Source organism: Uranotaenia lowii, unplaced genomic scaffold (assembly GCF_029784155.1).
Source record: "Uranotaenia lowii strain MFRU-FL unplaced genomic scaffold, ASM2978415v1 HiC_scaffold_762, whole genome shotgun sequence".
Taxonomy (NCBI): domain Eukaryota; kingdom Metazoa; phylum Arthropoda; class Insecta; order Diptera; family Culicidae; genus Uranotaenia; species Uranotaenia lowii.
In genome coordinates this window covers 1-25000 of record NW_026598714.1, presented here as the reverse complement: position 1 = coordinate 25000, position 25000 = coordinate 1, and the positions used below count along the sequence as shown (strand labels likewise).

The 25000-nt window shown below is 36.4% G+C and overlaps 1 protein-coding gene across 7 annotated transcripts; it reads right to left on the bottom strand.

Annotated features, from left to right (window-relative positions):
• Positions 1 to 6: 6 nt before the first annotated feature.
• On the bottom strand, positions 7 to 12777 carry LOC129760780 (DNA-binding protein Ewg). Of its 7 annotated transcripts, none has more exons than XM_055758443.1 (10): positions 12631 to 12777; positions 9843 to 10179; positions 9348 to 9773; positions 9150 to 9278; positions 8095 to 8370; positions 7580 to 7708; positions 5939 to 6077; positions 5726 to 5865; positions 1419 to 1430; positions 7 to 1306 (listed from the first exon to the last, which is right to left on the bottom strand). In XM_055758443.1, the coding sequence occupies exons 2-10, from the start codon at positions 10140 to 10142 to the stop codon at positions 1115 to 1117; spliced, it is 1743 nt and encodes a 580-aa protein (XP_055614418.1). In that variant the 5' UTR covers positions 10143 to 10179; positions 12631 to 12777; the 3' UTR covers positions 7 to 1114. The 7 variants fall into 7 exon arrangements, with proteins under 7 accessions (XP_055614418.1, XP_055614423.1, XP_055614421.1 ...); XM_055758448.1 differs by having other exon boundaries at positions 8131 to 8370; XM_055758446.1 differs by having other exon boundaries at positions 12628 to 12645.
• Positions 12778 to 25000: the final 12223 nt, after the last annotated feature.

The window sequence follows — 25000 nt, the reverse complement described above, 5'->3', positions numbered from 1 at the left end:
TCATTATAGATTCTAATCCCTCAGGATGGATCAGTCTTTACCTCTAGTGTATTTTTTTTTGTAACTCTCCCTACAAAGGAACCGAAACTTTTACTAGTTACAGGAAACATTATAGCGTTTTGAATATTTTTTGCGTTGGTGATTGAGATTTTGAGAGAACAAAAGATGCTCAATTTGGAACATGGGAGTCAGCACACTTTGAAACGTCGAAGGGACATCTTTGGTGCCAAAAGGGATGAGCTTAAACTACTGTCGCTAGTTTAGAGCAACCTCATAAGTAACGTGGTATTGTTGATGAAATTCAACGGTACTTCTTTGATTTTCCGAGCCTTCTACACATCGTTTGGGTAGATTTTCATTTTTACCACCTCACCTGTGCGATAGCCCTTAGAGATTTGTTCAAAATTATAAGGTTGGTAGCAGGTCTAAGATTCTTTTTTTTTTCTTATGATGAAATGGTGACTAGCATTCGAGGGTTCGAATAAACTTAAAACAAAAAGAAATAAACAACACACGAGCATCGAAGTGTTTTCAACAAACTCGTGAAACCCGGCTCTGGATTTTCGACTAGATTCCATTTGAGTGTTCCTGATGCATATTTTTGCTGGGGTTCAATGTTTGGAAATGGATTAAAAGCTGTTTCTCACAATAGTTTTGTACAGACTTTATCTTATAGGTTTCTTGTTTATGCTTTGATCATTATATCTGGAATGATTGTTTGAGATTGCAAAACGTTTGTTTATATACACGATGATTTTTTGAGGATGTCAATGAATCATAGCTTATTGTATGTGACCCGAAAAATTGCATAATTCAAACATTGAAATATGTTTTTAAAATTGTATTAATTTACAGATTCCACAAATGGGTGGAGGTTTTCCCCTCAAAAAACGACGAAAAATAAAATATGTTGACTAGAAACGTCAGATATCGTTGTGTGATCGAGACTGAGCGTTTCAAATTAGACTAGAAAATTGTGTATTTTCTACCCGATCATTGGCATCCGAAGTGCCACTCTAGAAAAATAACTTTAGACGAGTAGGTTTCGAGAAAGAAACATGACTAGATATGCTGTTCACGTGCCAACCCACAGTTATTGTATAGTGTTGTTTGATTACTGATCGATGATGGTTGTCTCGTCTCCTTTGGCCTCTCCGATGGCAGCCATCGCTTTGGTCAAAACAGACGCATCCTTCAGGCTGAGAACTTGCAGCACCTGGGGTTCCGTTCCTGGTGCTCCCTGTATCATCATCTGGTGCATGCCCGGTCCAACCGTTATTGTCTCCATGGTTTCACTATTCTCAACCTAGAAAATTGTTCGAATAACGATTTTTGATTACTTATGCTCGGTTTCAATAAACTAAAGGCAGATAATTAAAAAAAAATTAAACTACTCCAACGAATCATACGCTACTCACTAGATCACACATCTGTAAAGAAATGGGAAAAGTATGCATTAGCTTAACAATGTTCGAAATACGATTGTGATATCTACTTGTCCGTGAGTTCGAGGTAAACCGAAGAAAAACTATAAAAAATGAACTTTCGTTTATTCAATTAAATAAACAATAAATGGATCAATAACTTATATATTTAGGCTTACAACTGAGGGGTATAAAATGATATCAACTATGATTAGAATTATATAATAAATGACTACTAAACACACGAAAGCTTTCGATAGACACTGAAATAAATAGTACAAACCACAAAAAAAACACAGTTCTAAAATGGCACAATGAACTTAAATGGTAAATTATATTGGCTTAATCCGCTAGAAAGAGAGAAATCAATGTGTCAATTGAAAACAATAAATTGAACTATTTTGCAGGACTCCTTTTTTGCAACCATTCGTCGTGCAGCTAGGCACAGTTAAGTTGATATCTGCCAACATATTTATTCTATTTTCCTTTTTTGGATAAATTTTCTTAACAGTAGACTCTAAACTAGATCGATTTAACGTATGCATTATATGACTCTGATTGTTTCAACTTTTGGTTTGTATATATCATTGCACTGGCACTCGAACTTCACTGCCCTGATTTTTGGCTTAATAGGTAGTACGGTTTGTAAGAGCCTTTACTCGCTTTCGACTAGATTGCATGGTTGATGAAGAAACGATTAGCTGGTATAAATACTAAGGTATAACTCGCCGAACAAACGATGACGAGATTTTTTTTGGAGAAATCAAATTGAAACGTTCGATTCTCCCGGGCTTGACCATCTATCTTCGAAGCGTAGATAATTTTGATTTGTTTGAGTTGTAGATTTGATCATCCTTTGTGGGATTATTAAGTTAAAAAAAATAATTTCTGTTTAAGCTTTTGTAAACCTAGCTTAATTTTTGAAACTTCTAAAGACAAACACTAACTATGTTTTGTATCTTTTGACAATTTTGAAATGATGAAACCTTGAGAAAAGTCCGATTCGTTGTTATGAGTTGTAGACGAAACTTACTATAACAAGGTTTTAAGTAGCCAAATTGGCAAGATGAAACAGCAGTAGATAATTTTGCTGAAACTCTTTAAAAACGCCATTGGAAAAATTTTTGTTTCGAGTTTTTTTTTATTCGGAACCTTAAATCAAATGCTAGAAATATTTTTAAGCAGCTCAGAACATCACTGCTCCAACATCACAAATCCAGCTCAATATTTATCAATTTAGATTAGTCTCGCTCGATCATTTGGGTATCCTAAAACTTAATTATGTCTGAGAATTTAGGAGCTCAAATGGCTCCAAATAGTAGCTTGGGGTATAAGAAACAAAGTTTTACACGGCAGCGACTCAGGTTCGATTTTTGAAAAATATTTATTTTTGAGACACTTTCGTTATAAAAACTCCAAGTTCCTATGTCCGAGTCGATAAAAAACTTTCGTTTCGGAAGTAGGCTTTGACTGGTTCGGAGCGCACGCGTTTGTTTTCCGTCGTGTTCGCAAAAAATGTCAAAACGATTGATTTTCATGTGTAAGTTGAAAAAAAAACTTCCGAAACATCTAAATTTATAAGCTCAAAGATGTGTTCAGTGAATCTAGTGTTGTTATGTTCACAAATTATCACCGGAAACGATGGAATATCAGTTTTCATTTCAATAGTTTTTACAAGAGGCAAATGAAAATTTCCCGTGAAATGCATGGTGATTGAAGGGCGTCTCAAGAAACAGCACCAAATGAGGCCCTTGTTAAAAAGTGAAATTACATGAAATATTGTGAAAAATTATCAAAATTCAAATTATTTAAGTTTTCATCCGAAAACTGTGTTGAAGAATTTCGAACACATTACACAATTGACGAAGGTGCACTTCAAGACATTTCCGAGCTTTAATGTAAGAGGATAAATGAATCGAGCGTGGCCGCCCACACAACCGAATTTGATCATTCCATTGACTGGGAAAAGGTCAAATTTAAAAAATGCGTACGCAAACCTGGACACCTTAACGCTTGGGGGTCTATGTTCATCAGCACGGCCGAGAAACCGTTGATGAACGAAGATGACCCGCCGATTATATCTCCACTTTTCAACCTGATCAACCAAAAGTTCGCATGGCATGCGACACCCTGTCGACGAATACATCAGCAGAGTAGGAAATTGGTTACGTTAATCGTCTTCAAGTAATCAGTCGGACATCGTCCTGTAGATGGGCAACATCTAGCCCGAAACCGGTCGACAAAAAAGGTATTTTTAAACCCCTTTTTCCGTTAAGTAAGAACGTTAAATGTCGTGTCCTGTAATATGTCGTGTGTTTTGTGTTTAATGTAAGAGCCCGATGATTTTTACGCTTTTAAAGTTTGCTCCTTTTGATTATTTGTTGCTACGACGACACATTGCAATTTCAGGCTACTACGCTCAATAGATTTTTGTTGTTTATTTTGGAGCTAAAGCTTCGACGGTTATCCCACAAAATCTTTTGAAAGAGTAATTTTCAAAAGATTCCGCGAGGGCACTAATTTTTCTGTTTTTTTAAGTTGGTGCACAGAAATCCGAAATTACTATTTTTTCCATGAATGTTTAACAGAGTGCCGAAATGCAGGCATGAGAAAATACAGCCGTTTTCAAATTTTTAGTCAATCAATAAGATCATAAAGTTTTGGATTTCTGTGCAGAAAAAAACCTCATTTTCATCCACAGAAGGACGAAATTCTTAAGGACCACCGTCTAAGAGCACAAAACAATTAGCATATGTGCTACCAACGTTAACATTTTATTATAACTATTGAAACGTATAGTACTGTTGTCCACGTTTCTTTCCCCCCGTGTTTCAGTTGACTCTGCAATGAATACTGCGCAGTAGATCTGGCCGGGTAAAGATGAGTAGTAATGTACTTTCACTACTCACCGGGATGCTGACAAGATCTGGCTGTGTATGTATCATCAGCATAAGCATGCGAGTCGATATAAAACTTTATTTCTTATACCCATATCTACAATTTGGAGTTAAGCCCCCAGAATCCCAGACATAATTCAAACTTGGAACACCCTATTGAACAAGCATTGCGCATTGCCTAGGGAATTTTTTGAAACCGTTGATTCTCAACTTAGTGAAAAAATTTACACTTTCTTGTAACATTGAGAGAGGCGGATTGCACCCTCACTGAGATCATCAATTCGTGATTTTTAGATCTGTACTCGAAATTTCCATGCAATTCCATACGGGAACCAGGAGTTGGTAAATGAATTTGGAAATTGGCCATTTGGAAATTTTCTCAAGTTTTTACCCTACTGAAGTGAACAATATTCTATAACAATTTTTTAAATATAGAAAAAAAAGTCCTTTAAATAGTCAACGCTACAAATCAAATCTACTAAAACAAGCAAACCGTTACCAAAATACGCAAAATATAGTATTGTAAAAACACAATTGTACTAATCGAAAATAAATTACAAAATGTAGTCCACCATGTCTGATTACGGTCGTTATGGGAAGTAGGGATGGATCGAAGGAGTGGGAGTTGTGTGGGATCTATATCGCTATTGCGAACGATCGCCAGGTTTGTTGTAAGTCATGCTCAAATCAGATAAATTTTTGCTAAAGGGTGTCTCTCTCTTAAATTTTGCCCAACGAAAGGTCTTTTTCTTGCGCCTCCGATGGGCTCAGCGCAGGGCTGGACACCACCGAGGAAACGCAGGAAGAGGAATCGGACAGTTCGATCTTGGTCACCTCGCTGCTACATCGCAGCAGTTGAGCCTGCTCGAGCTCTTGTTTGACCAGTTGTACTTGTTTTTCGATTGCCGCCGAGAGATGGTCAGTCAGCAAATCTTTGGTATTGAGAATGTTGCTGTTGAGCTGAATGACGATCCCTTGGGGCAGAAGCTGCTGGGAGGAAGCTGCAGTGATCTTTGGTGACGATTTTTCGTTTTCAGTACAATCTTTAGGCAGATTTATCCTGCAGTTGGCGTTATTATTTTGGCTACTGGTGTTATTATTTGCTATCACATTTAATTTTTTACTTTGGCTCGCTTGCATTTGGATTTGGAGGTTGGGATCATTGTTTGCGGAGGAAGATCGTTGGCCAAGATTCGCGAGACTGCAAATGTTGGCAATAGCTGGCATATTTCGTGGCCGCTTGAGGTTGTTTACATTGAAGCTGGCACTATGCTGAAGCAAACTGGGACTGAGGGGACTGAGATTGGTGGTACTGCTGGCATTGGAAGTGATGGTCACGTTTTGAGAGGTGGGTACTGTCGTTCTACTACTGGTGAGATTCACTGTCGAAGGTTGACTATGTACCTGCATTGGCGTTATGCACACCGTTCCGTCTCCGTTCGGGAGCTGCTGGATGTTGGCCACCATCGTCTGGTACATCTGGGCTGAAACCGGCACAGTGATCATGCCGCTGACGTTCACCGGAAAGCCGGAGTACGAATACTCTGGAAAGGGAAGGCAGAGTAACATTGGATGTTAACTTAGTATCAATGTTGTCAAAAATGTGATTCAAATTACCTTGGCCGTCTTCGCCGGTGATGATGATCTGTCCGTTCTGATCCAGAGTTGCTTCAGTGAGATCTACAGACATGCTTTCACCCTGGGTGTCCGCTATGGTTTGAATCGTGTGAACTCCGCCATCGTTTTGGGCTTGTAGCTGTTGGGGTAGAAGGACCAAATAATAGGGGTCAGTTGAGGTTACCCATTCATCATTAACAGAAGCAGCATGATGGAAGGGTTTTAAAGGGTTACAAAATTATGATAGCTGTCAAAAGTATTTAGAGAAGCATCTCCGAACAATTATATGTATACTCATAAGACTGTGCGTTCAAATCGATGTTAATTTTAAACATTTTTTGTTTTATCTCTTCAGATCGCTGGCATGGTATTGATGGTAGCTTGAGATACAGCCAGCCGGAGGAACAATGGAGTGGTCATAGTCAAATGTAATTGGCCTGAAAAGTGGCACCTTTGGTTTTTTGGAACGTATAGTTGAGTCAAGTGGCCCCTATCTAGGAAGAATTTGGTTGGTCAGATTCCGTGGCTTAGGAGAAGGAATGTGCTAGTAAAAGCAAATGTAAATCGCTACGGGCGTGTCCTTCATCGGGCGCCAGAAAAACGCGGGTTGAAGTGAAAAAAATAATAGTGTCAGTCGTTGTTCGACGGTCCGGGTTTGTGAACCATTATTGATGTTGTGGTTGAGTCGGCAGTGTAAATTCCGTGAACTACGTACGAAGAGAAAAATTTCCGGATGGTGGCTCCAGTGCACCGTTGCTGCTACAACGGCAGCAGCAAAAATCACAAACGTTCCTTCCCAGGTGGCAATGAGACCTATGAAACACGACGAAAAGGTCCTCGAAGGTAAGCTAGCACGATTTTTATTCATGTCATTTCCTCTCAAGTCAGCCATGCTAGCCGAAAAATACGTTATGAAAAATTATCTTTAAGACAATGCTTTTAAAGTGTCTTTGAAAAAAAGCGCGATTTTCATCCTTGGATCATGATAGTTTCCTAACAGTTACATATTCATAAAGGTAATTTTATGAATGGACATTGGACAGTCTCAATTCATATAGAAAAAGAACGAACTGCGCTAAAAATTTCCAACGTTTAAGTTCAAAATTCTTTTAATTTCATTCAAAAACTTCATATTTTGTTTGAAAAACATACCAAACTATCATTCATGCAGAGGAAAACGAAACAATCCGTTCATTTTAGAATTTACGTAGGCTCTCTTTATGTTAACTTGCACCGGATTCTTTGGTATTCAAAATTGTACATCCTAATATCACATGTAGTTTAATACTTTCTAATAAGTGCCACTTCCGATTCATGTGAAAATCCTGTGATACGCAGTGATAAGCTTGTTGGGTGTTTTTTACGGTGTTATATGTTTGCGGGTTTGAAATATGATACGAACAATCATAAAACTTTAAGTACAACAGTAGAATTCATGAATAATAAATAGTATCTAAAATTATTGTTAATGTTTTATAATTGATTTAGAAGTAGATCTTCGGATTCGGAGCCTCTTCGTAAATGACCTTTTGACACTTGCAAGTTTATATACATAGATGTATGTACGTAATTAACGAACCATGGATTTGTTTAATAAGGAAGTTTCGAAACGGTCTTACATAGCATGTCTGTCCAGCTTACCGTTGCGATTCCTTGCACTTGTGCGGTGGTTCCATCTGGAAGCGTTATGATGGGGTTGTTGGGATCCACTTGGATGATCGAAACGGTACCGTCGGCATTCTGGATCGTTTGCAACACCGTGTGCGTATACTGTAAAAGGCGGAGAAAACCAAAAGAATCAGTATTCGATGTTGAAGCAAACAGTTATACGCCAAATGACCATGCTATCAAATCAAACGTAAAAAAATATCTACTCGAAAAAAAGCAGCTTGATAATTGGAAAACGATAATCACTAGTAATTAGAAAATAAAACTCTTAATGCGAAATTAAGTAAATCTGAAATCAACATTTGTTAAATAAAATGTTTATTAAAAACAATGAAACAAAAAAAAGATAATAAATAAAATTTATCTCAAAGAAAAATACAGCTAAGTATTTCTCTAACGAAAAAAAAAACACGAACTAATCACAACATCGACACACTGTACAGCAATCCGAACGGGGGATCTAAGGTGAAAATATTGTTAGTACGAACATCCACATCGCTTAGCGCCATCGAGTCGAGGCAAACCTGCGCGTTCAGGGTCTGCGTGGGGGAGGACTGGTGCTGGATCTGGATTGTTCCATCAGATGACACCACTTCCTTGATGATCTGGGCCGTCTGGGGGTTCGACGTCGTGGTAACCGTGGTCGGCTGATGCTGGATGACGATCTGCTGTCCGGCAGTGAGCGTGGAACTACTGCTGGCCAGAAGATTGCCACCGTGATTGGTGGTTGTGATGACTTGGGCTTCAGATTTAAGATGTTCCACCTGTTTTATTTTTTTTGTTGGATTTGGTTAGGTTCCAGTTTTCATTGGAGCAGCAATGTGAAAACAGGATTTTTTTAAAAATTAAGGTACTAAGAACTTTCGAGAAAAGCAGGATTTTAATGTTGAATATTTTATATTCAGATTCAGTTTGAAACTCAAATCTAGGTTTCAGATTCAGATTCAGTTTTTAGATTCAGGTTCAGATATCCGATTCAGATTTTAGATTTTAGATTTTAGATTTTAGATTTTAGATTTTAGATTTTAGATTTTAGATTTTAGATTTTAAATTTTAGATTTCAGGTTTCAGATTTCAGATTTCAGATTTTACAATTAAGAATTCAGATTGAGATTTCAGATTTCAGGTTTCAGATTACAGATTCAGATTTCATATTCAGATTTCAGGTTCAGGTTTCCGATTCAGATTTCAGATTCAGATTTCAGATTCAGATTTCAGATTCAGATTTCAGATTCAGATTTCAGATTCAGATTTCAGATCCATATTTCAGATTCTGATTCCGTATTCAGACTTCAGACTAAGATTTCAGGTTCAGATTTCAGATGTGAATTTGAAAACCGGATTCTAGATCAAAGCATTCAACACCTTTCAAAGTTTCATGTTTGAAACTAATCAATTTGATCTATTCTTTAAACCACAGAATAAGTTGATTGAAGACAATCAGGATTTTCTAACCATTAAGTATAAAATAATTGAAAGACTGACTTCATCTCTGAACAAATGAACTTTCCAGCCACCCTTTATGTACTACAATTCAACTTACGTTTGAGTTCGCTGTGGCGATTGCATTTGCCTTCTCGTCCTCTTCACTAAATGCGGGTAGAAGATCCTCTCGGCCGTGGTATTTGTAGCAGTTGATGACTATTTTTCGCAATGCATGTGTCCAGCTGATCTGTAATTTTGATAAGAGGGACAAACATTAGAAAATTGCCAGAAATTCGATCTAAGAAGTTTAACGAACTTTTTGTTTCTCCTCCTCTGTGCGTGCATCCATGCGCACGTTGGCCCACGGTAACTCTTTGGGCCACCAGGGAGGCCGTGTGGAGTCCCTTCCCCAGCCAGGTTTTCCCCGACCGGTGGAGTATTTCAGCATCAGTGGAATGAACGCTCGCAGTTGTGCTTGGGTCATCTTCTCCACAGGTGTCGGGATTCCGTCTATGATCAGTGGTGGTAGTTCAAACAGTGACGGATCGTCCTGCACTCGTGGCGGGGCCTGGGCGGCAAGTGCCTCATCTAGCTTGTCCATAACGTTGTTTCGAAGGTTTTTGAGTACATCTTCCAGTGGTTTGGCTCCGAAGACTTTGAAAATATTATTTGGTTTGCCCGGAGTGGCCACCAGCACAACTGCCTGTTGGCCAACACGTGTAGCGTATTCAAAAATTGTTTGCTAAATGGGGTGGGAAGAATATAATAGATTAACAAATTTTTTGCAAAATGCGATCGAGAGAAAACTTACTCTTAGTTTGCGCAGGAGACGGTTCTGTTGGCGTTTTCGAATGGAGGGGTTGGTCTCGAACGAGTGTGGCCGTTTTTTCTTTTTAGAGGATGTGATGGCGGCCGCGGCAGCAACTCCCACGACACCGGCAGCTACTAGCTGGGCCGTAACCTCGTTCTCCATTGCCACATCGATGAGGTTGGTTCCATCCTCGTAGACGCTTCCGTCCAAGCTACTCCCATTGTCATCATCGTCATCGTCCGAGGCTCCGGTGATGTTATCGTCCTCGATCAGATCCATGGCTTCCACCATCGAGTTCATGGTGCTGGCGATGTCGAAGGTTGACTAGTGACTGGGACTGCGAAGCGCAAAAGAAGCAAAGCCTTAGCGCAGGAAATGGTTGCCGTTCGTGTTGGTGGATTAATTTCATGTTGTAGGCAGAAACATCAGGCACGAATGAAATTCGGAAGTTGCGCGGGGTGATTAGAATGCGCAACCCATTTTTCTTCCCCTATCTAGTATCAGGATCGTGCTCGTGATAAACGATAAAGGCTATGCGTGAACAGAAAAAAAGCCTAGGGGGAGTTTGTTTGGTTCACGTGCCACACAAAAGGAAAAGAACCTGTTCTGGATAGGGTTGCCAGTGTGTGAGTAGTTTTATTGAATCGTTTATCAAAGACAAAAATTTTCGAAAGGAGAAATTTTTAGGGGTAGAATATATACTTGTATCCATTATTAAATGAAACGATAATATTGTGATAAATTCAATCTAAAATGGAGAATTAACTGACTTCGCTTTTAGAATCAATCAACATAAATGTTCATCCTCAAGGAATACGAAACCGGAATTTACAGCTCTACACTCCACCTCGTTAGATCAACTACAGGGCAAATAGTGGATTGATCGGCGTAATCAGGACGTTCAACAGTTACTCTGAACTCTTTGATTTCGATACATCGAAACATTTAGAAGAAAAATTAAATACAGCTTAGATCAAGGTATTTTGAGAAAACATAAAAAAAAATTCGATTATAATCGTTTTTTAACAACTTTATGTCATTCGCGACTTATATCAACGATGCAGTTGGCGGACAGTCATTGAAAAACTTATCAGGTACAACTGTGATCGATGTTTATTCTTGGGCTCGAACTCACGGACATCGGCTCAGAAAGCAACTGACTTGCCAACTGAGCTATATCACAAGCCCTTTAATAAGTTTTTTTTGTTTCCAATTAATCATAGGGATTTGCTACCAAATAAACAAATTACCAAACATAATAGTTGTTCAAAAAGGGGTATGTTTCGGATTCTTGTGGCCTTTGGTGGCTGGTAAAATTGCTTGATTTACAAGAAATTCTCATGCCAACAATCAGCTTAATTTGTACGAGTTCTTCACGTCATTTCAGCCCTATAACTTCTTTCCTTAGCAAATTTGGTTTTTTGACAATCGAACCTTAAGATACCACAGATGAAGATATACATAATCACATATTACTAATCAAATCAATTTTAATGAATATTTTCTCTTATTTCGAAAATTTAAGAGAAAATATTCAACTAAGAAACCTTTAAATTAATAGTAATCCAGTGTCAATACGAAACCAATTAGTCACCCTATTCCAAAACCTGGTTGTGACCTGACGCCCATGAGCAAAGTAGCAAAGCAGTAGGTTCAGTAAAGCAGGAAATTTATTCTTCACATTTTCCATCCTCGCTATTCCCGACGGCATGACAGTAGCAGGAGGAAAACAAACGTTCTCCAGTAGGCCAAAATGTCCCTTTAAACATGTGCGTCCGATTGATTTCCCTTCTTCGTGTTATTTCGGTGTTTCCATCACACACAACGTTCGTAAGCACGACGAACAATGTTGTATGGGAAACCCTCTAGTTAGTGGGAGAGTTCGACCCTTCTTTTCCCTGTTATTGTTGTTGTCGTTCCTAGGAAGCGGTGCTTGCTGCGATTCATCAAGCAAATAGGTAGGGAGAGCGCGTGGTTTTCTGGAGTCCCTTTAAAACGCCGCACTCCCGGTTTCGCTTTTTATCAGACTCGTGTATTTTGTTCCTGTTGGGATCACACGAGGAAAACATTAAGTGCCTTTGTTGGTGTTGGATTGGACAACAGCACGGCACGGGGCCTTTAAATATGTTACACACCAACACAGTGACACGCGGTTGTCAGGCAGCTAGCGGAAGACGTACCTACGCCATACAGTGGCGATATGAAAAAAAAACTTTTTCTGATTGAAAATTTTGCATATCGGGAATTTATTTGTTCACAATATGGAACGATTTTTCTATGGTTTTATTTCACGGTATTCTTTGGCACTTAAAATTTCCATATTGCAGTAAGAAAAGCAAAGGCAAAACAAACCTACACCCAAAAGGCAATTTCTCGAATCGTCAATACGACGAGACCATCCAGCAGTAGTCCCCCATTTTGCCGATAGAAAATTTTCAAGCTGCCCATTTGTGGCCATTATGATATGGGATCTGGCGGGTTGCCGTTTTCCGGATCCGTCGGCACCAAAACACACCACGGAACCGTTTGTTTACGAAAAAGACCCGCGTTTTCAATTCCGAGCGCAGTGATTTCACGGAGTCGAATAGAGCGCGGCATTTTGAGAGCAGCGTTTGAGCGCATATCAGAAAAAATCTGAGTTTGCCCTTTTCTTACAAAACACAACATTATTCCTGAGCAAGCCCAGTTAAATTTTCGCGTTACGCACCTGCGTGAAGTTTACAAAAATAGATTCGATAGGCCAGCGATGCAGGATGACAACAATTCACGAAATTTCACAAGAACTTACCGTTTATTGCACAAATTCACTACGATTTTTGCACAAAACCTCAAAGACGGAAAATTTTCACCTCCCGAGCAGTCTTTGCGATGGCCGACGCCAGTATCGATTTTTCCAAGGTGCATTCACAGTGTGTATATGATGAAAATGCGACATGGATTTGTGTTGATGTGTGCGTGCAATGTGACCCGGTGGGCCGTGGGGTGGAAAATATGTGACGTCTAGGAGGGACGTCTTGTACCAAAAATTCTCGATTCAAGTCGGAATTCAATGCAATCGATCTGAAAACCGTCAACCTGCTCCATTATAAATAAATTTCCATTCACGAAAACATTACCAAAAGCGTTATCAGTCATTTATTTAAGAATATCATTCATTTTGTGACAATATTTGACGTCACTGGCTGAAAGTAAACATCGTGTCAGACCTGTTCCATTTCGCCCGCTGTCAATGTGAGGGGCCTAGGTGGGACGCGTTCACATAATCGTAACAGCAAATGTCATGTCGAAGAGGGAAGCATAAAACATAAAAACATTAAAGCGAACGAGTGAACGCACACTCAGGAATCAACAATCTTATTGGAATAGGGCGTGGGAGGATGAGCGAACCTAGAACATGATTCTCATATTGGCCCATTTTGATTTAACAGTTATTGAATTTGATATCTTTGACAAAATATGGTATTCTTGACACTAGTGCGCTTCACTAAGAAATGTAACTCAAATGTGATACCTACATTTTTTAAATAAACTTTCAATAATTCAAAAATACGAAATTTGTATAATTTGGTCCAGTCATCTCTGAGAAAGGGAATGCCAAATTTTTGAGTTTTCAAATGACAAAAATGACAAAAATGACAAAAATGACAAAAATGACAAAAATGACAAAAATGACAAAAATGACAAAAATGACAAAAATGACAAAAATGATAAAAATGACAAAAATGACAAAAATGACAAAAATGACAAAAATGACAAAAATGACAAAAATGACAAAAATGACAAAAATGACAAAAATGACAAAAATGACAAAAATGACAAAAATGACAAAAATGACAAAAATGACAAAAATGACAAAAATGACAAAAATGACAAAAATGACAAAAATGACAAAAATGACAAAAATGACAAAAATGACAAAAATGACAAAAATGACAAAAATGACAAAAATGACAAAAATGACAAAAATGACAAAAATGACAAAAATGACAAAAATGACAAAAATGACAAAAATGACAAAAATGACAAAAATGACAAAAATGACAAAAATGACAAAAATGACAAAAATGACAAAAATGACAAAAATGACAAAAATGACAAAAATGACAAAAATGACAAAAATGACAAAAATGACAAAAATGACAAAAATGACAAAAACGACAAAAAATGAAGAAAATGGCGAAAATTACGAAAATGACGAAAATTACAAAAATGAAAATAATTGACCACCATTTTGCTAAGAATTTGCTTTATCAAAGCATCAAATTTTAATTGGTTTTATTTTCAAAGCTTCTTTTAATATGCTTGTTGGTTTTTCGTTTAAATATTTTCATTCAAAATTCTCATAGCCTAGGTATTGATTGTTGAAAATTTATCGTTTTTTATTATGTGGCGAACATTACCCATATCTCAATCTTCCTTCAATTAGTTCAATATTCAGATAAACCTTTTCATTTTATTTATTAAATTTTGGAGTCGTTTAAAATCGTTGAAAAATGTACAAACATGAAAACTTGATTAACTTGAAAGGTCCTAGTAATGGTTATTACAATTAAAGGGTGTTCACGATGAAATTGCAACACACAAAATTAATTCGCAAAATTCGAGTTTTCATCCGATTGCCACCAAATTTTCAGGGATTGAAAAATAACTATTAAACTTCATTTTAAAATTTTACTCGTATTTTATTTACAGTCCATACGCAAATGCCCGCACGTTGGCCTTAATCCCGGCCATAAAATTCTGCACAACCTGTGAATCAACCGTTTTTTGCATGTAAACCCATACTTTCTTCAGTTTCTCAACTGTCTTCACTACCTTAGGTTGTTTAAGAAGGTGCTGCTTTATAATCACCCCGTTCAACACAAGGTCAAAACTAAGGCTGGGCTTCGAACGTTCAAGGTACAAAAGGCCCCTGATCGCGATGAGAAGCAGAACAAGTACACGTTTGTATGGGAAATTCAAAACTTGTGAAATGTTATGCGCTGCAGGCTAAAATTGATCCTAGGCCTATTATAAGACCTCATGCCAAATTTGGGCCAGATCGGATCACGGGAAGGGGTCGCTCAACGAGCCTGAAGTTTGTATGGAATTTTGAGACATTTTGTTCGGGAGAAACATGAAAAACCAATTTTTTATCAATAACTTTGGTTCGTAGTGATTGATGAAAAACTGGTTTTTCATGTTTCTCTTGAACAAAATGTCTCAAAATCTACCCATAAAAACTTTAGGCTCGTTGAGCGACCTCTTCCCGTGATCCGATCTGGCCCAAATTTGGCATGAGATCTTGTTCTAGGTCTAGGATCAATTTTAGCTTGCAGCGCATAACTTTTTCAAAAGTCGGGTCATTTGGGGCACTCTAGTTTACATGCAAAAAACGGTTGATTCACAGGTTGTGCAGAATTTTATGGCCGGGATTAAGGCCAAGGTGCGGGCATTTACGTATGGACTGTAAATAAAATACAAGTAAAATTTTAAAATGAAGTTTAATAGTTATTTTTCAATCCCTGAAAATTTGGTGGCAATCGGATGAAAACTCGAATTTTGCGAATCAATTTTGTGTGTTGCAATTTCATCGTGGACACCCTTTAGCTTTCATGCGATGCAACTTCTCTGGTTTCTTTTGTATCTGAATCATTCTGAAGTATTTCATATAGATGTCTAACTTAATATTTTATGAAAAATCATTGTTTCCCTAATTTTAGATTGCATTAACTCGACAAATCCTAAATAATTGTATTTTACCCATACGTTTTGAAAGGGGAAACCTTTTCCTCACTAAATATCTAGAATTCTGCTGCATTTTCTCATCGAATACCAATGTCATCAAATTTTCGATAACTTTCTACAGAAGACTCTTTTCGCATATGCTCAACAAGATTTTAATCTATGCAAAGGATCGAATAACTTCAAGTTAATTCCCAGGTGAAAATTTCAACATCAATCCTTTTGATTTTGATGAAAATATTATCAAAACAGTGCAATCCAAATATCATCTTTCTAGCCCATATGATGGCTTAAACATCTGGAGAGTCATAAGATGTGCAATCATTGGAAAAAATTGGTCAACATTGGGCACATAACATGTGCGTGTACTGCTAATTGGCCACATACAACCTGTTTTAAACGACCTTTAAACGAACTTTCGGATCATCTAAATCAATCCTGCATAAATACAATAGACAAAAAAATTCGTGGGAATTTGGTTGAAATTACTAAAAAAACATAAACCCTAAATTATGTTCTCATTGGCAAATTACCCTATTAAAAACTAGGAGTGTCAAAATGAAATTCCTATGACTTCAATAGGTAAACAAATCTGTGATGAATGAGGATTAAAGAACTGTGAATTGGGAATCCTATTTTCTTCAACTAAAGAAAAGAAGGCTAATCCACAGAATTTGTAAAAATTTAATTCTTTTTGGGCAAACCATGTTGAAATACTACAATTTTATTCATAATCCAAGTGGCATTTTCAGTCTCCCACTCCTTTTTTTGTAAATAAATCTCCCTTTTTGGCTCACCTTTTTCTACTTGGAAGTTTTTCGCACTTGATTGACATCGATGTTTTTCGCCGGGAATAGTCGACTCTGGCCCCAATATGGAAACTGAACTGCTTAACTGCTTAGGTTTTGTGACTTAACGTTCGCCAATCGTTTCTTGTGCGCCACACAAAAATGATTCATAATAAGTTTGTGATAATTTGGCAATGTGATGAAACAACTTTTTCAAGATATAACATTAAAAAAAACTCGAAAAAGAATGCTGGATAAGAAGTTGTAAGAAAGTGGAGTTATTCAGAAAAAAAAACTGTTCGTGACAAAAGTTTATTATTTTTTAATAAATTGAGAGAATCATAAATTTCTCAAAGTTTCAAACAAGTCAACGCCTACTCTCGATTGTTATTTATCACTTGTATCGTTGTGTGCAAAAATTCTATCTTTTCCGTTAGTTTAAGCCTGAAAAATGCGGCTCGTTTCGTCAGCAAAGCTGATAACGAACGTACATACATCCGGTCGATAGCTGCAGTGTAGGTTTGAACCTTACCAGCATCTTTCTTTCTTTGAATTACATATTTTAGCACTGTTACCCTCACTGGATATAATCTACACTCTGTTGACGATTGTTTTCTAAATCATTTGAACTGAAATGATTCTTTATCGGATTGACCGACAAGAGCGTCATGCGCGGGATTTTACAAAATTTCAGTTCACTTCCGATCACTAGCATGCTAGATTGTGAGCAACAACAAATTTCAGATATGGAATTGACGTGTTTTAGGTTATGAATTTTTTTAAGATAAGCGGTTTACGTTTTTTTAATTTCAGAATAATTTGTGTGGTATAGTTATCCCAACAAAGGTTTCTTTAAAATTATAAAAACTGTTGCTTTTTTTTGAAAAGCTTTGTTCTACTATTGCAGCAACATTTTGAAAACTAAAATTAGAAAACTACAGCGCTATACTTGGATTGTTGAGAGTAAGTGCCACTTCTACGATTTTAAACACATTTGTCCTAGCTAATGGAATTAATTTTTCAGTTTCCCCACCCGATTCACAATCACTACGCAGATGATAAATTTTGTAGATCACCACCACAATATTGCCCTTCACTAGGCAGCTAGCGTTTCAAAATCTGAGCTAGTTGCACCAATGAACGACCGAATTGTAGCTTTAGGCAGCAGGGTATAACACCGTACACGGAACAAGGATCAGCGCCCGGGGACCGTTCTATTGTTTTCATTTTTCTGTTGGCTGCACTGAATGAGGGACGATGGCGCGGTACAACTTCCGGAAGCCTCCGACGAGCTGGCTGAGAACACTCGAGCTGAAGGACGACGATCGGCAGACTGCTGGGGCTGAGGGTCAACGCGAAGGTTTTATATATTGCTTTTGGGAAATTACCATCTCCTATTTGATGACCAAACTACCAAGCTCGATTGTGTCCACCGCAGTACTGATTAGCTTGTATGTTAATTTGTTCTCCAATTTGATTCTGACCAACACCAACAGTATGATTATGTACACAACAAAACCGAAACTCAACCGCATTCGCTACAAGGAGAGATATCTTTCCACAGGAAATTCTATTCTGATAAATGTACACTCACCAGCCGGGAAGTGTCCCAAACCTCACACATGTGGTCCCGATGGGTTTCTTTTGGCCGTTTTCTGTAGTCGATAGAACGCGACGGGTCATTGATAACCGGGCTCTATACAGATTCCGTTGCGGCCGTTGCGAACCGAGAGTGGCGTATTGGTACTTTATTTGTTATCTTGAAGTAGGGTAGTGAGTGAGAAACAATACACAGTTTGCTGACTGAATGACGCGGTCGGATACAGTTAGGCCATTTTCCACGTATCATTATCGCTGAGAGGAGGACACAAAGTGTTATTATAGGCGGGACCCAAGTGATGGGTTTGCGGATTGATTCGATAACTGTTAGTTGAAGTTTGAGGATTAGGATGTTTTTGGTTGCAGTTATTGCTTATCAGTTGTCAAAAAAAAAATCCAACTTTTCGATAAATTTTTGACAGCTTCAAACCAGCTCAAAAAATATCACTGGTGTGTAAAACATTTAAAAATTTTATGTCAGATACCTACATCTTTTTTCAGCTTCCATGCTGCTAGTTCGACTTTAGAAAGAGAAAATCTTACTTGAAATTCAGACATTTTACTTCGAAATGTGACAGTCAAAATTATTTCAGTTTACTTTCAACCATCATTTTAAACTATTCAAAAGTTTTTAATAAAGGAAGCTTTCAACAGAAAAATAGAGTAGAGATGCAATGAATTTGTTTAAAAAAATAAAAGTTTTAAATCATTGCTTAGCTAGCTTGATTATCTACTCAAATCCCACTTAAATCATTAAGTTCGACACGCTGTGAATACTGATATAATTATTTTCATTGTTACGTCCAAGCGTCTTGAGAGTGTTTTTTGTCGTCTCTCTCTAAAAACTTGCATTGGAATTAATTTAGATTATGTACCCATAAATTGCCTTTTTTGTTTGGGTTTAACATTTCACAAGCCACTTCGGGAATTTCCAAGTCAAATTCAGATTTTTTCCGTGTTTGATGCATGATAGAAATTTTGACAAAACATCTTTGCAAAATAGATTCTTTTTAACCTTTTATCGTTTATTTTCAATCACTTTCAAAATATCCCAACATCGAAACTGAAGCCTTATTCGATCCTACTTCCATTCGTGTATTTGAGCCATGGAAATCTTTTTATCCAACCTTTTCTGGAATGATTTGTGGTGAAGTCTACTGATATATTTTTGGGTTTATATCGTGTTGATACATATAGATAAATATTTTCATATGAATTGAAGAGATTATATAGTTTTCAGAAATCTACGCTGCACCATTTTTATTAGGTTTGTTTCATTCAATTTTAATGCTTATGCTAATGCTTATGATACATACATAGTAGCCTACCCCAAATTTGTATGGGAAATTGAAAACCTGCGAAGTGTTAAATTGGTCCTAGGCCTATTACAAGATATCATGCCATATTTGAACCAGATCGAATCACGGAAAAGGGTCACTCAACAAGGCTGAAGTTTGTATGGGATTTTGAGACATTTTGTTCGGAAGAAACATGAAAAACCGGTTGAGGTTTTTGAGGTTTTTCTTCATTATATTAACACCCACAATTTATTAATACAAAATTTTGGAAAAACTCCCATAACAATTATGCACTGTTAAATTTTGGATTCTTTTTACCATCATCTCGGGTCATCGACCACGGTTATACCGCCATTACTAGTGTTTGAAAAGATTTGAAAGAGCAAATAAATGTTTGATGAAGCACTGAAAGCGTAGGAAACTAATATTCTGCAATTTAGGTTGTCATGGCAATGAAACCATTTTTCTTTTTTTATGCCTATCGAAAACATTCACTTTATACCTTAAAAATTATTTTTCTGAGATAAATAACTAATCTCATATATGATCTCATGATCGCATCTCATATGATCGAAAGCACTGTACTACACTTACAAACATTTCCCTGTGGGGGATAATTTTATTTCACCCAATTCTGTTTTATCGAGCTGGTTTAAGAACTTATGAGCGCCGAGCCTTCTCCACATGAACGCAGACATTAAGCAACTGCCACTTGACACATTTTTCTTCTCAGGTATCTTTAACACCTTTTAACATTTCTTGAAACTCCAGATTATTTTCAACGAAATAATGCGGATCGTAAATTTAAAACTCAAAAGCTACCTGCAGCTGGAGGGAATGTTTCACCGGACACCCCTTCTTCGCCTGAAATTTCTCTGTTTCTGAATATAACTTGTGAGAACATCCAGTGGTATTAACTTCATCGTAGAGATACAAGGTTTTATCGAAGGTAATCCGCGTAAATCTTCCCTTTTCACGAATAAAAGTTCAAATTTCGAGATTTTTCCCTACGCGAGGAAAAAAAACACGTGCGCTCGGTCTACGCCTACTTTAGGTTTGTTCCATTTAACTTTTATACAAATTAAGTTCGAAGACAGCTAACCTATCGATCTTTTAAAATATTGGGGATAGTCGAGTAAGACGGACACAGCGGGTAAAATGGACACTTTTGATATTTCGAAAATGACAATGTTTGGAATAAATCTAATAATAGGAGTATGTTTGCCTATGTGTATCAACACCTTCGGTTCCCTCGTTGATTTACAGCAAGCAAGGTGTCATCAAAGTAAACAGAACAAACAGAAACATTAAGGAAGCACAAATTGATGTAATTTTCTCTGCTCATAAAATAGTCCATAACTCGCAACATTTTGGGAAATTTCATCCGTTTTCAACGTTGGAATGTTAATTACACTTCTCATTGACAACCTGGAGGAAAACCAGCGAATTTTGATCGACGGACTAAAGCAAAAATCGTTTTGTAAAAAAGTTCCTTTGTCGGGTAAGTCGGTTACATAAGTTTCTCCAGATATTTCAAAATTTTCATCGCTTTGATCCTCCGGATCCCTTCAAGAGACCTTGGCGAGAACAATTGTCGTTGTCGGTCAAAAAGCATTCAGAATCTCAAACTGGGCATAAAAACTGTTAAAGGTTGACTCCGCGTGAAAAAAGTGCTTATAAAACACGGAATTAAGAGAATAACGATTTTTCGCTAGCGGATTCGGACCAGTTGGTTCCATCTTGGTTTAAAAACTTTCTCAAATGCTTAATTCACAAAAATATGTACCTACTTGTACAGCAATTTTTCCGGCAATATCTACCTTTTCTACGCAGTGTCCGTTTTACCCGACCATTTTTAAAATGTGTAATTAGCAAGCATTTTTAAGATGGCTATGAAAACAGTATTGCTGAAGGAAATTAGCTAATGCCAATGTTAAATGCGATAGCAAACATCCTAATCAGCCCATCTGCACGAAGACTGCGACGAAAAAAGCAATAGCATAAGTCGAGTTTCCAAATTATTTTGTTTGAAGTTACATTAAAATATTTTATCTTTAATTCCTGACATGCTTTGATTTTTTTTTTGGATTTTGACAGAAAACCTGAGCATTACCGGGAAATCGACAGCCAGATTTTCTGATTTTCGGGAACGGTTATAAATCCATAAAATATCGCATGAAAATTTAAGTTGTGTTATGAAACATCTTAAAGGATGAAAATCCCAGAAAAAAAATTGTCTTACAGACTCGAAAACTACTGTACCGATCAATGTGATATTGGGTATATGACAGTATTCGAGGGAAGATATGGTTTTTATAACACTTTCAAATCACTTTTAACTTAAAGAAGGGGAGAGGAGGCTCCTATACAAAATTCACATAAAATATGGCACAACTCATACCATTCTTTTACACCTTCCATGAAATTTCGTAGAAAATCAAAAACTCGGATACTGCGTGTTAAAACAATATAGTTCGGTACTTCAACAGATTTAGTAAATTTCTGATATTTTTGAAATACATTCAAAACTTAAATTTGCGAGAATTTCTTAGGCTTAGTCTTCGCTCTTTAATATATAGCCATTCTTCTGACTTATAGACTATTGAAATCTAAAAGGTATAAGATAAATTATTAAAAGGCATTGTAAAGTTATCCAGACTTTGAAGATTTTCAAAAATACAATTTTCTTACAAACTTTTGAGATTCTTATTTAATTTAACATTTATGGATTCCCAAAATGGTCAGAATTTTCAAATGACCAAATTTCAAATATTTTTAAGATTTAGGGTGGCAACCTAATGGGTCGAATTTCGCAAACCGACCGTATACATTTTGTAGATTGGCCCAAAAAACTGACCTGTGCCAAATTTCAGCTTAATCGGAGTTGATTTGGAAGTGCCTCAAAGTGGAGAATTTAGTTATTTCTATTATGTTTCGAATCCACGAAATTCCGGACTTGCTAAATTTTATATAATTAACACTGAACATACCGACACTTTTTATATACCTATTTATACCGCCGGGGGTCAAATGACCCCTTAAACTTTTTTCGCTTAAACTCTCATGTTTCTATACCGAGTTTTACCAAATTTATAGTTTTGGAAAGCTTGTAACGTGACCCAAATATGATTTTCAAACAATATTCAGCTACACTCATTTATTTTAAAGTTATTCGAAGTCTAAGAAAAAAAAAAATCAGAAAAAATATACATCGATAATTAAGTGCTCGAATAAAAATTCAATTTGTGCTTGAAAAAGCTGAAGTTAGAAGCTATATGTTGCAAATATAGAAATAATTTTTGAAATTTCTAAATCATTCTTCTTCTTCTTCTTCTTACATCAACATGGCCAAAACATGTAGGCATCCTGGAAAATGAAAAACTTGCGTTCCTTATTTTTCTTTTCAACATAGTATCTGATACATAGAACATGCATTGCAGATACTACAACGGCCAGGCCAATCATGTGATGAAAACCGCAAAAGATACAGGATACAGGGGCGGAATGAAGCGTGGAGATCCCTACCAAACGCTTCACATAATATTTTGAATATGTAAAGACCTAAATATGAATTTATGTCATTTGGGAAAATATATATGGAATATTAATACATTAAATGAAGTTAAGGAATTAGGAAATTACCAACATTATATTCACAGCCATTTAAAATTTCTAAATCATGGCCACAATAAAGTAAAAAAGTGATGTTAAAAAATGCTGTTCCAGGTACAGTAGAAATTTTATGAAAAAAAATTTAGAAAGTTGACGTACTTTGTGACATTTTGGCGTCTCTAGATTTATAAAACACGAGACCCAGAATTATGACGGCTATTCAAAGGTAGCTGTTTTATGAAATTTTTATCAATCTGCATTTTATTGTGATTGCAACTGTTTTCGCGGTTGATTAATTAAAAAGTACGGTTTTTACATCACTTTTTAACATTTGTTGTGGCCATGATCTTAAGAAATTAAAAAAAAATCTCTTCAACATATAGCTTCTAACTTCATTCAACTTTCTTAAGCACTAAGCGAACGTTTATCAAGCACTTAATAACTGACTTACAAACTTTTTCCCAAAACATGTTTTTTCGGATTTTTTTTTCTGAGACTTTGAATAACTTTAAAACTAATGATTGTTGCTGAATATTGTTTGGTAATCAATCATATTTGAGTCACATTACAAGCTCTCCAAAATTATAAATTTAGTAAAAATCGGTTGAGAGACAAGAGAGTTTGAGCGCAAAAAGTGCTAGAGGTGGTTTTTTGAAATCCAAAAAAAAAAAATGACATTTAAAATATACGTGCTGTTTTAAAATTAGTGTTAAATATTTGAACCTTTGTAATGCTCAATATTATGTGAGAAAGATTATTATGTTCCAAAAGACATTGGGAAATTGAAAGACACTACCGAAATGATATATGAGTTTTAAATTTATTATCTTCCAGCCTTTCTTTTTTTCTGGAATTTTTTTCCGAGATTCATGCGTTTTTCAGACGATCAAAAGTTTTAGGTTCCAAATATTTGGAAAATTTAAGACTTTAGCAATATTGACCGTTCGAGATTTTTAATTTTTGTAACTCATGAAATCTGTCTAAAAGATTTTAGATGTTTTTTCTTTAGACATTTTAAACATTCTTTATGATGCAAGGATTTTTGTTATTTTTTACTATTCATTTTCGGAGAATTTGAAGGTTGTGAATTGTTTATCAATTTCAATATTTCTAAAACTAAGAGTTTTCCAAGCTCGAAAAATTTAAATTTTTCAAAAAGGTTTTGGTTTTTTCGAAAATGTTGTGTGTGTGTGCTGTATTCATAAGAAATAACAGTGTTTAGGTTTTCAAATCTCAAGACTATTTGAAATTCTCAAGCAATACCTTCTTTGAGATTTGTTTTAAGTTATACAAATAATTCAAAAAGTCTTATTGAAAACATAAAAAAGTTCAAAATCTCAGACTCAGAGGAGTAAAATGCAAAATTTTGTCCATTTTAAGTAGAGATGTACCGAATAGTGGTATTCGGCGAACGGCCGAATACCGAATATTGACCTTTTCAACTATTCGGCCAAACGAATATTCGGCCGAATATTCGGTCGAATATTCTATAGAGTTTTGAATGAAAAAAAAAAAAAACCTCAGGCGATCATTTCAATGCTTTCTTCTTCTTCTATGCTAATGACCCTCATGTTTTTAGTCGATTATTTTCAACCAGATGATTTTATCGGATAATGTTACATACAAGATATTTTTTAAGTAGGGGTCTTTCTGATTTTTATAATAACACCAATAACTGAAAAGACATCAGATGACTAGTCGCTTCGAGGGCGTTTATAACTAAAGCGAATGCGTTCCTGTGAAATCTGGGATAAAACATGCCAAAACAGGTGCCAAGCTATTTGAAATTGCATCTCTTATATTGATGAAGGTCGAATTTGAGTAAGATATCTTAAAAATAGTTGCTGAAAAGATAGATTATCTTTAACCTTTAGAATACTTTACTTTCAATCACACATATTCAGACGGTCAGGCACCCAGATCGATTTTTGAAAAAATAAAAATTAAAAAGAGCTAAATTTATGTATCTCACTCATTTTACTGGTTGTGCTAAACGTAAAAACTTATGCTACACAAATAACACACGACGTATTGTCCCGAACCCAAAAGTAGCCTCATTGTATTGCCTCCCAAAAATTCATAAGAACCCAATCGCAATGGTTAAATGATATGGTCCAAGATTCAGCTATTAATATTG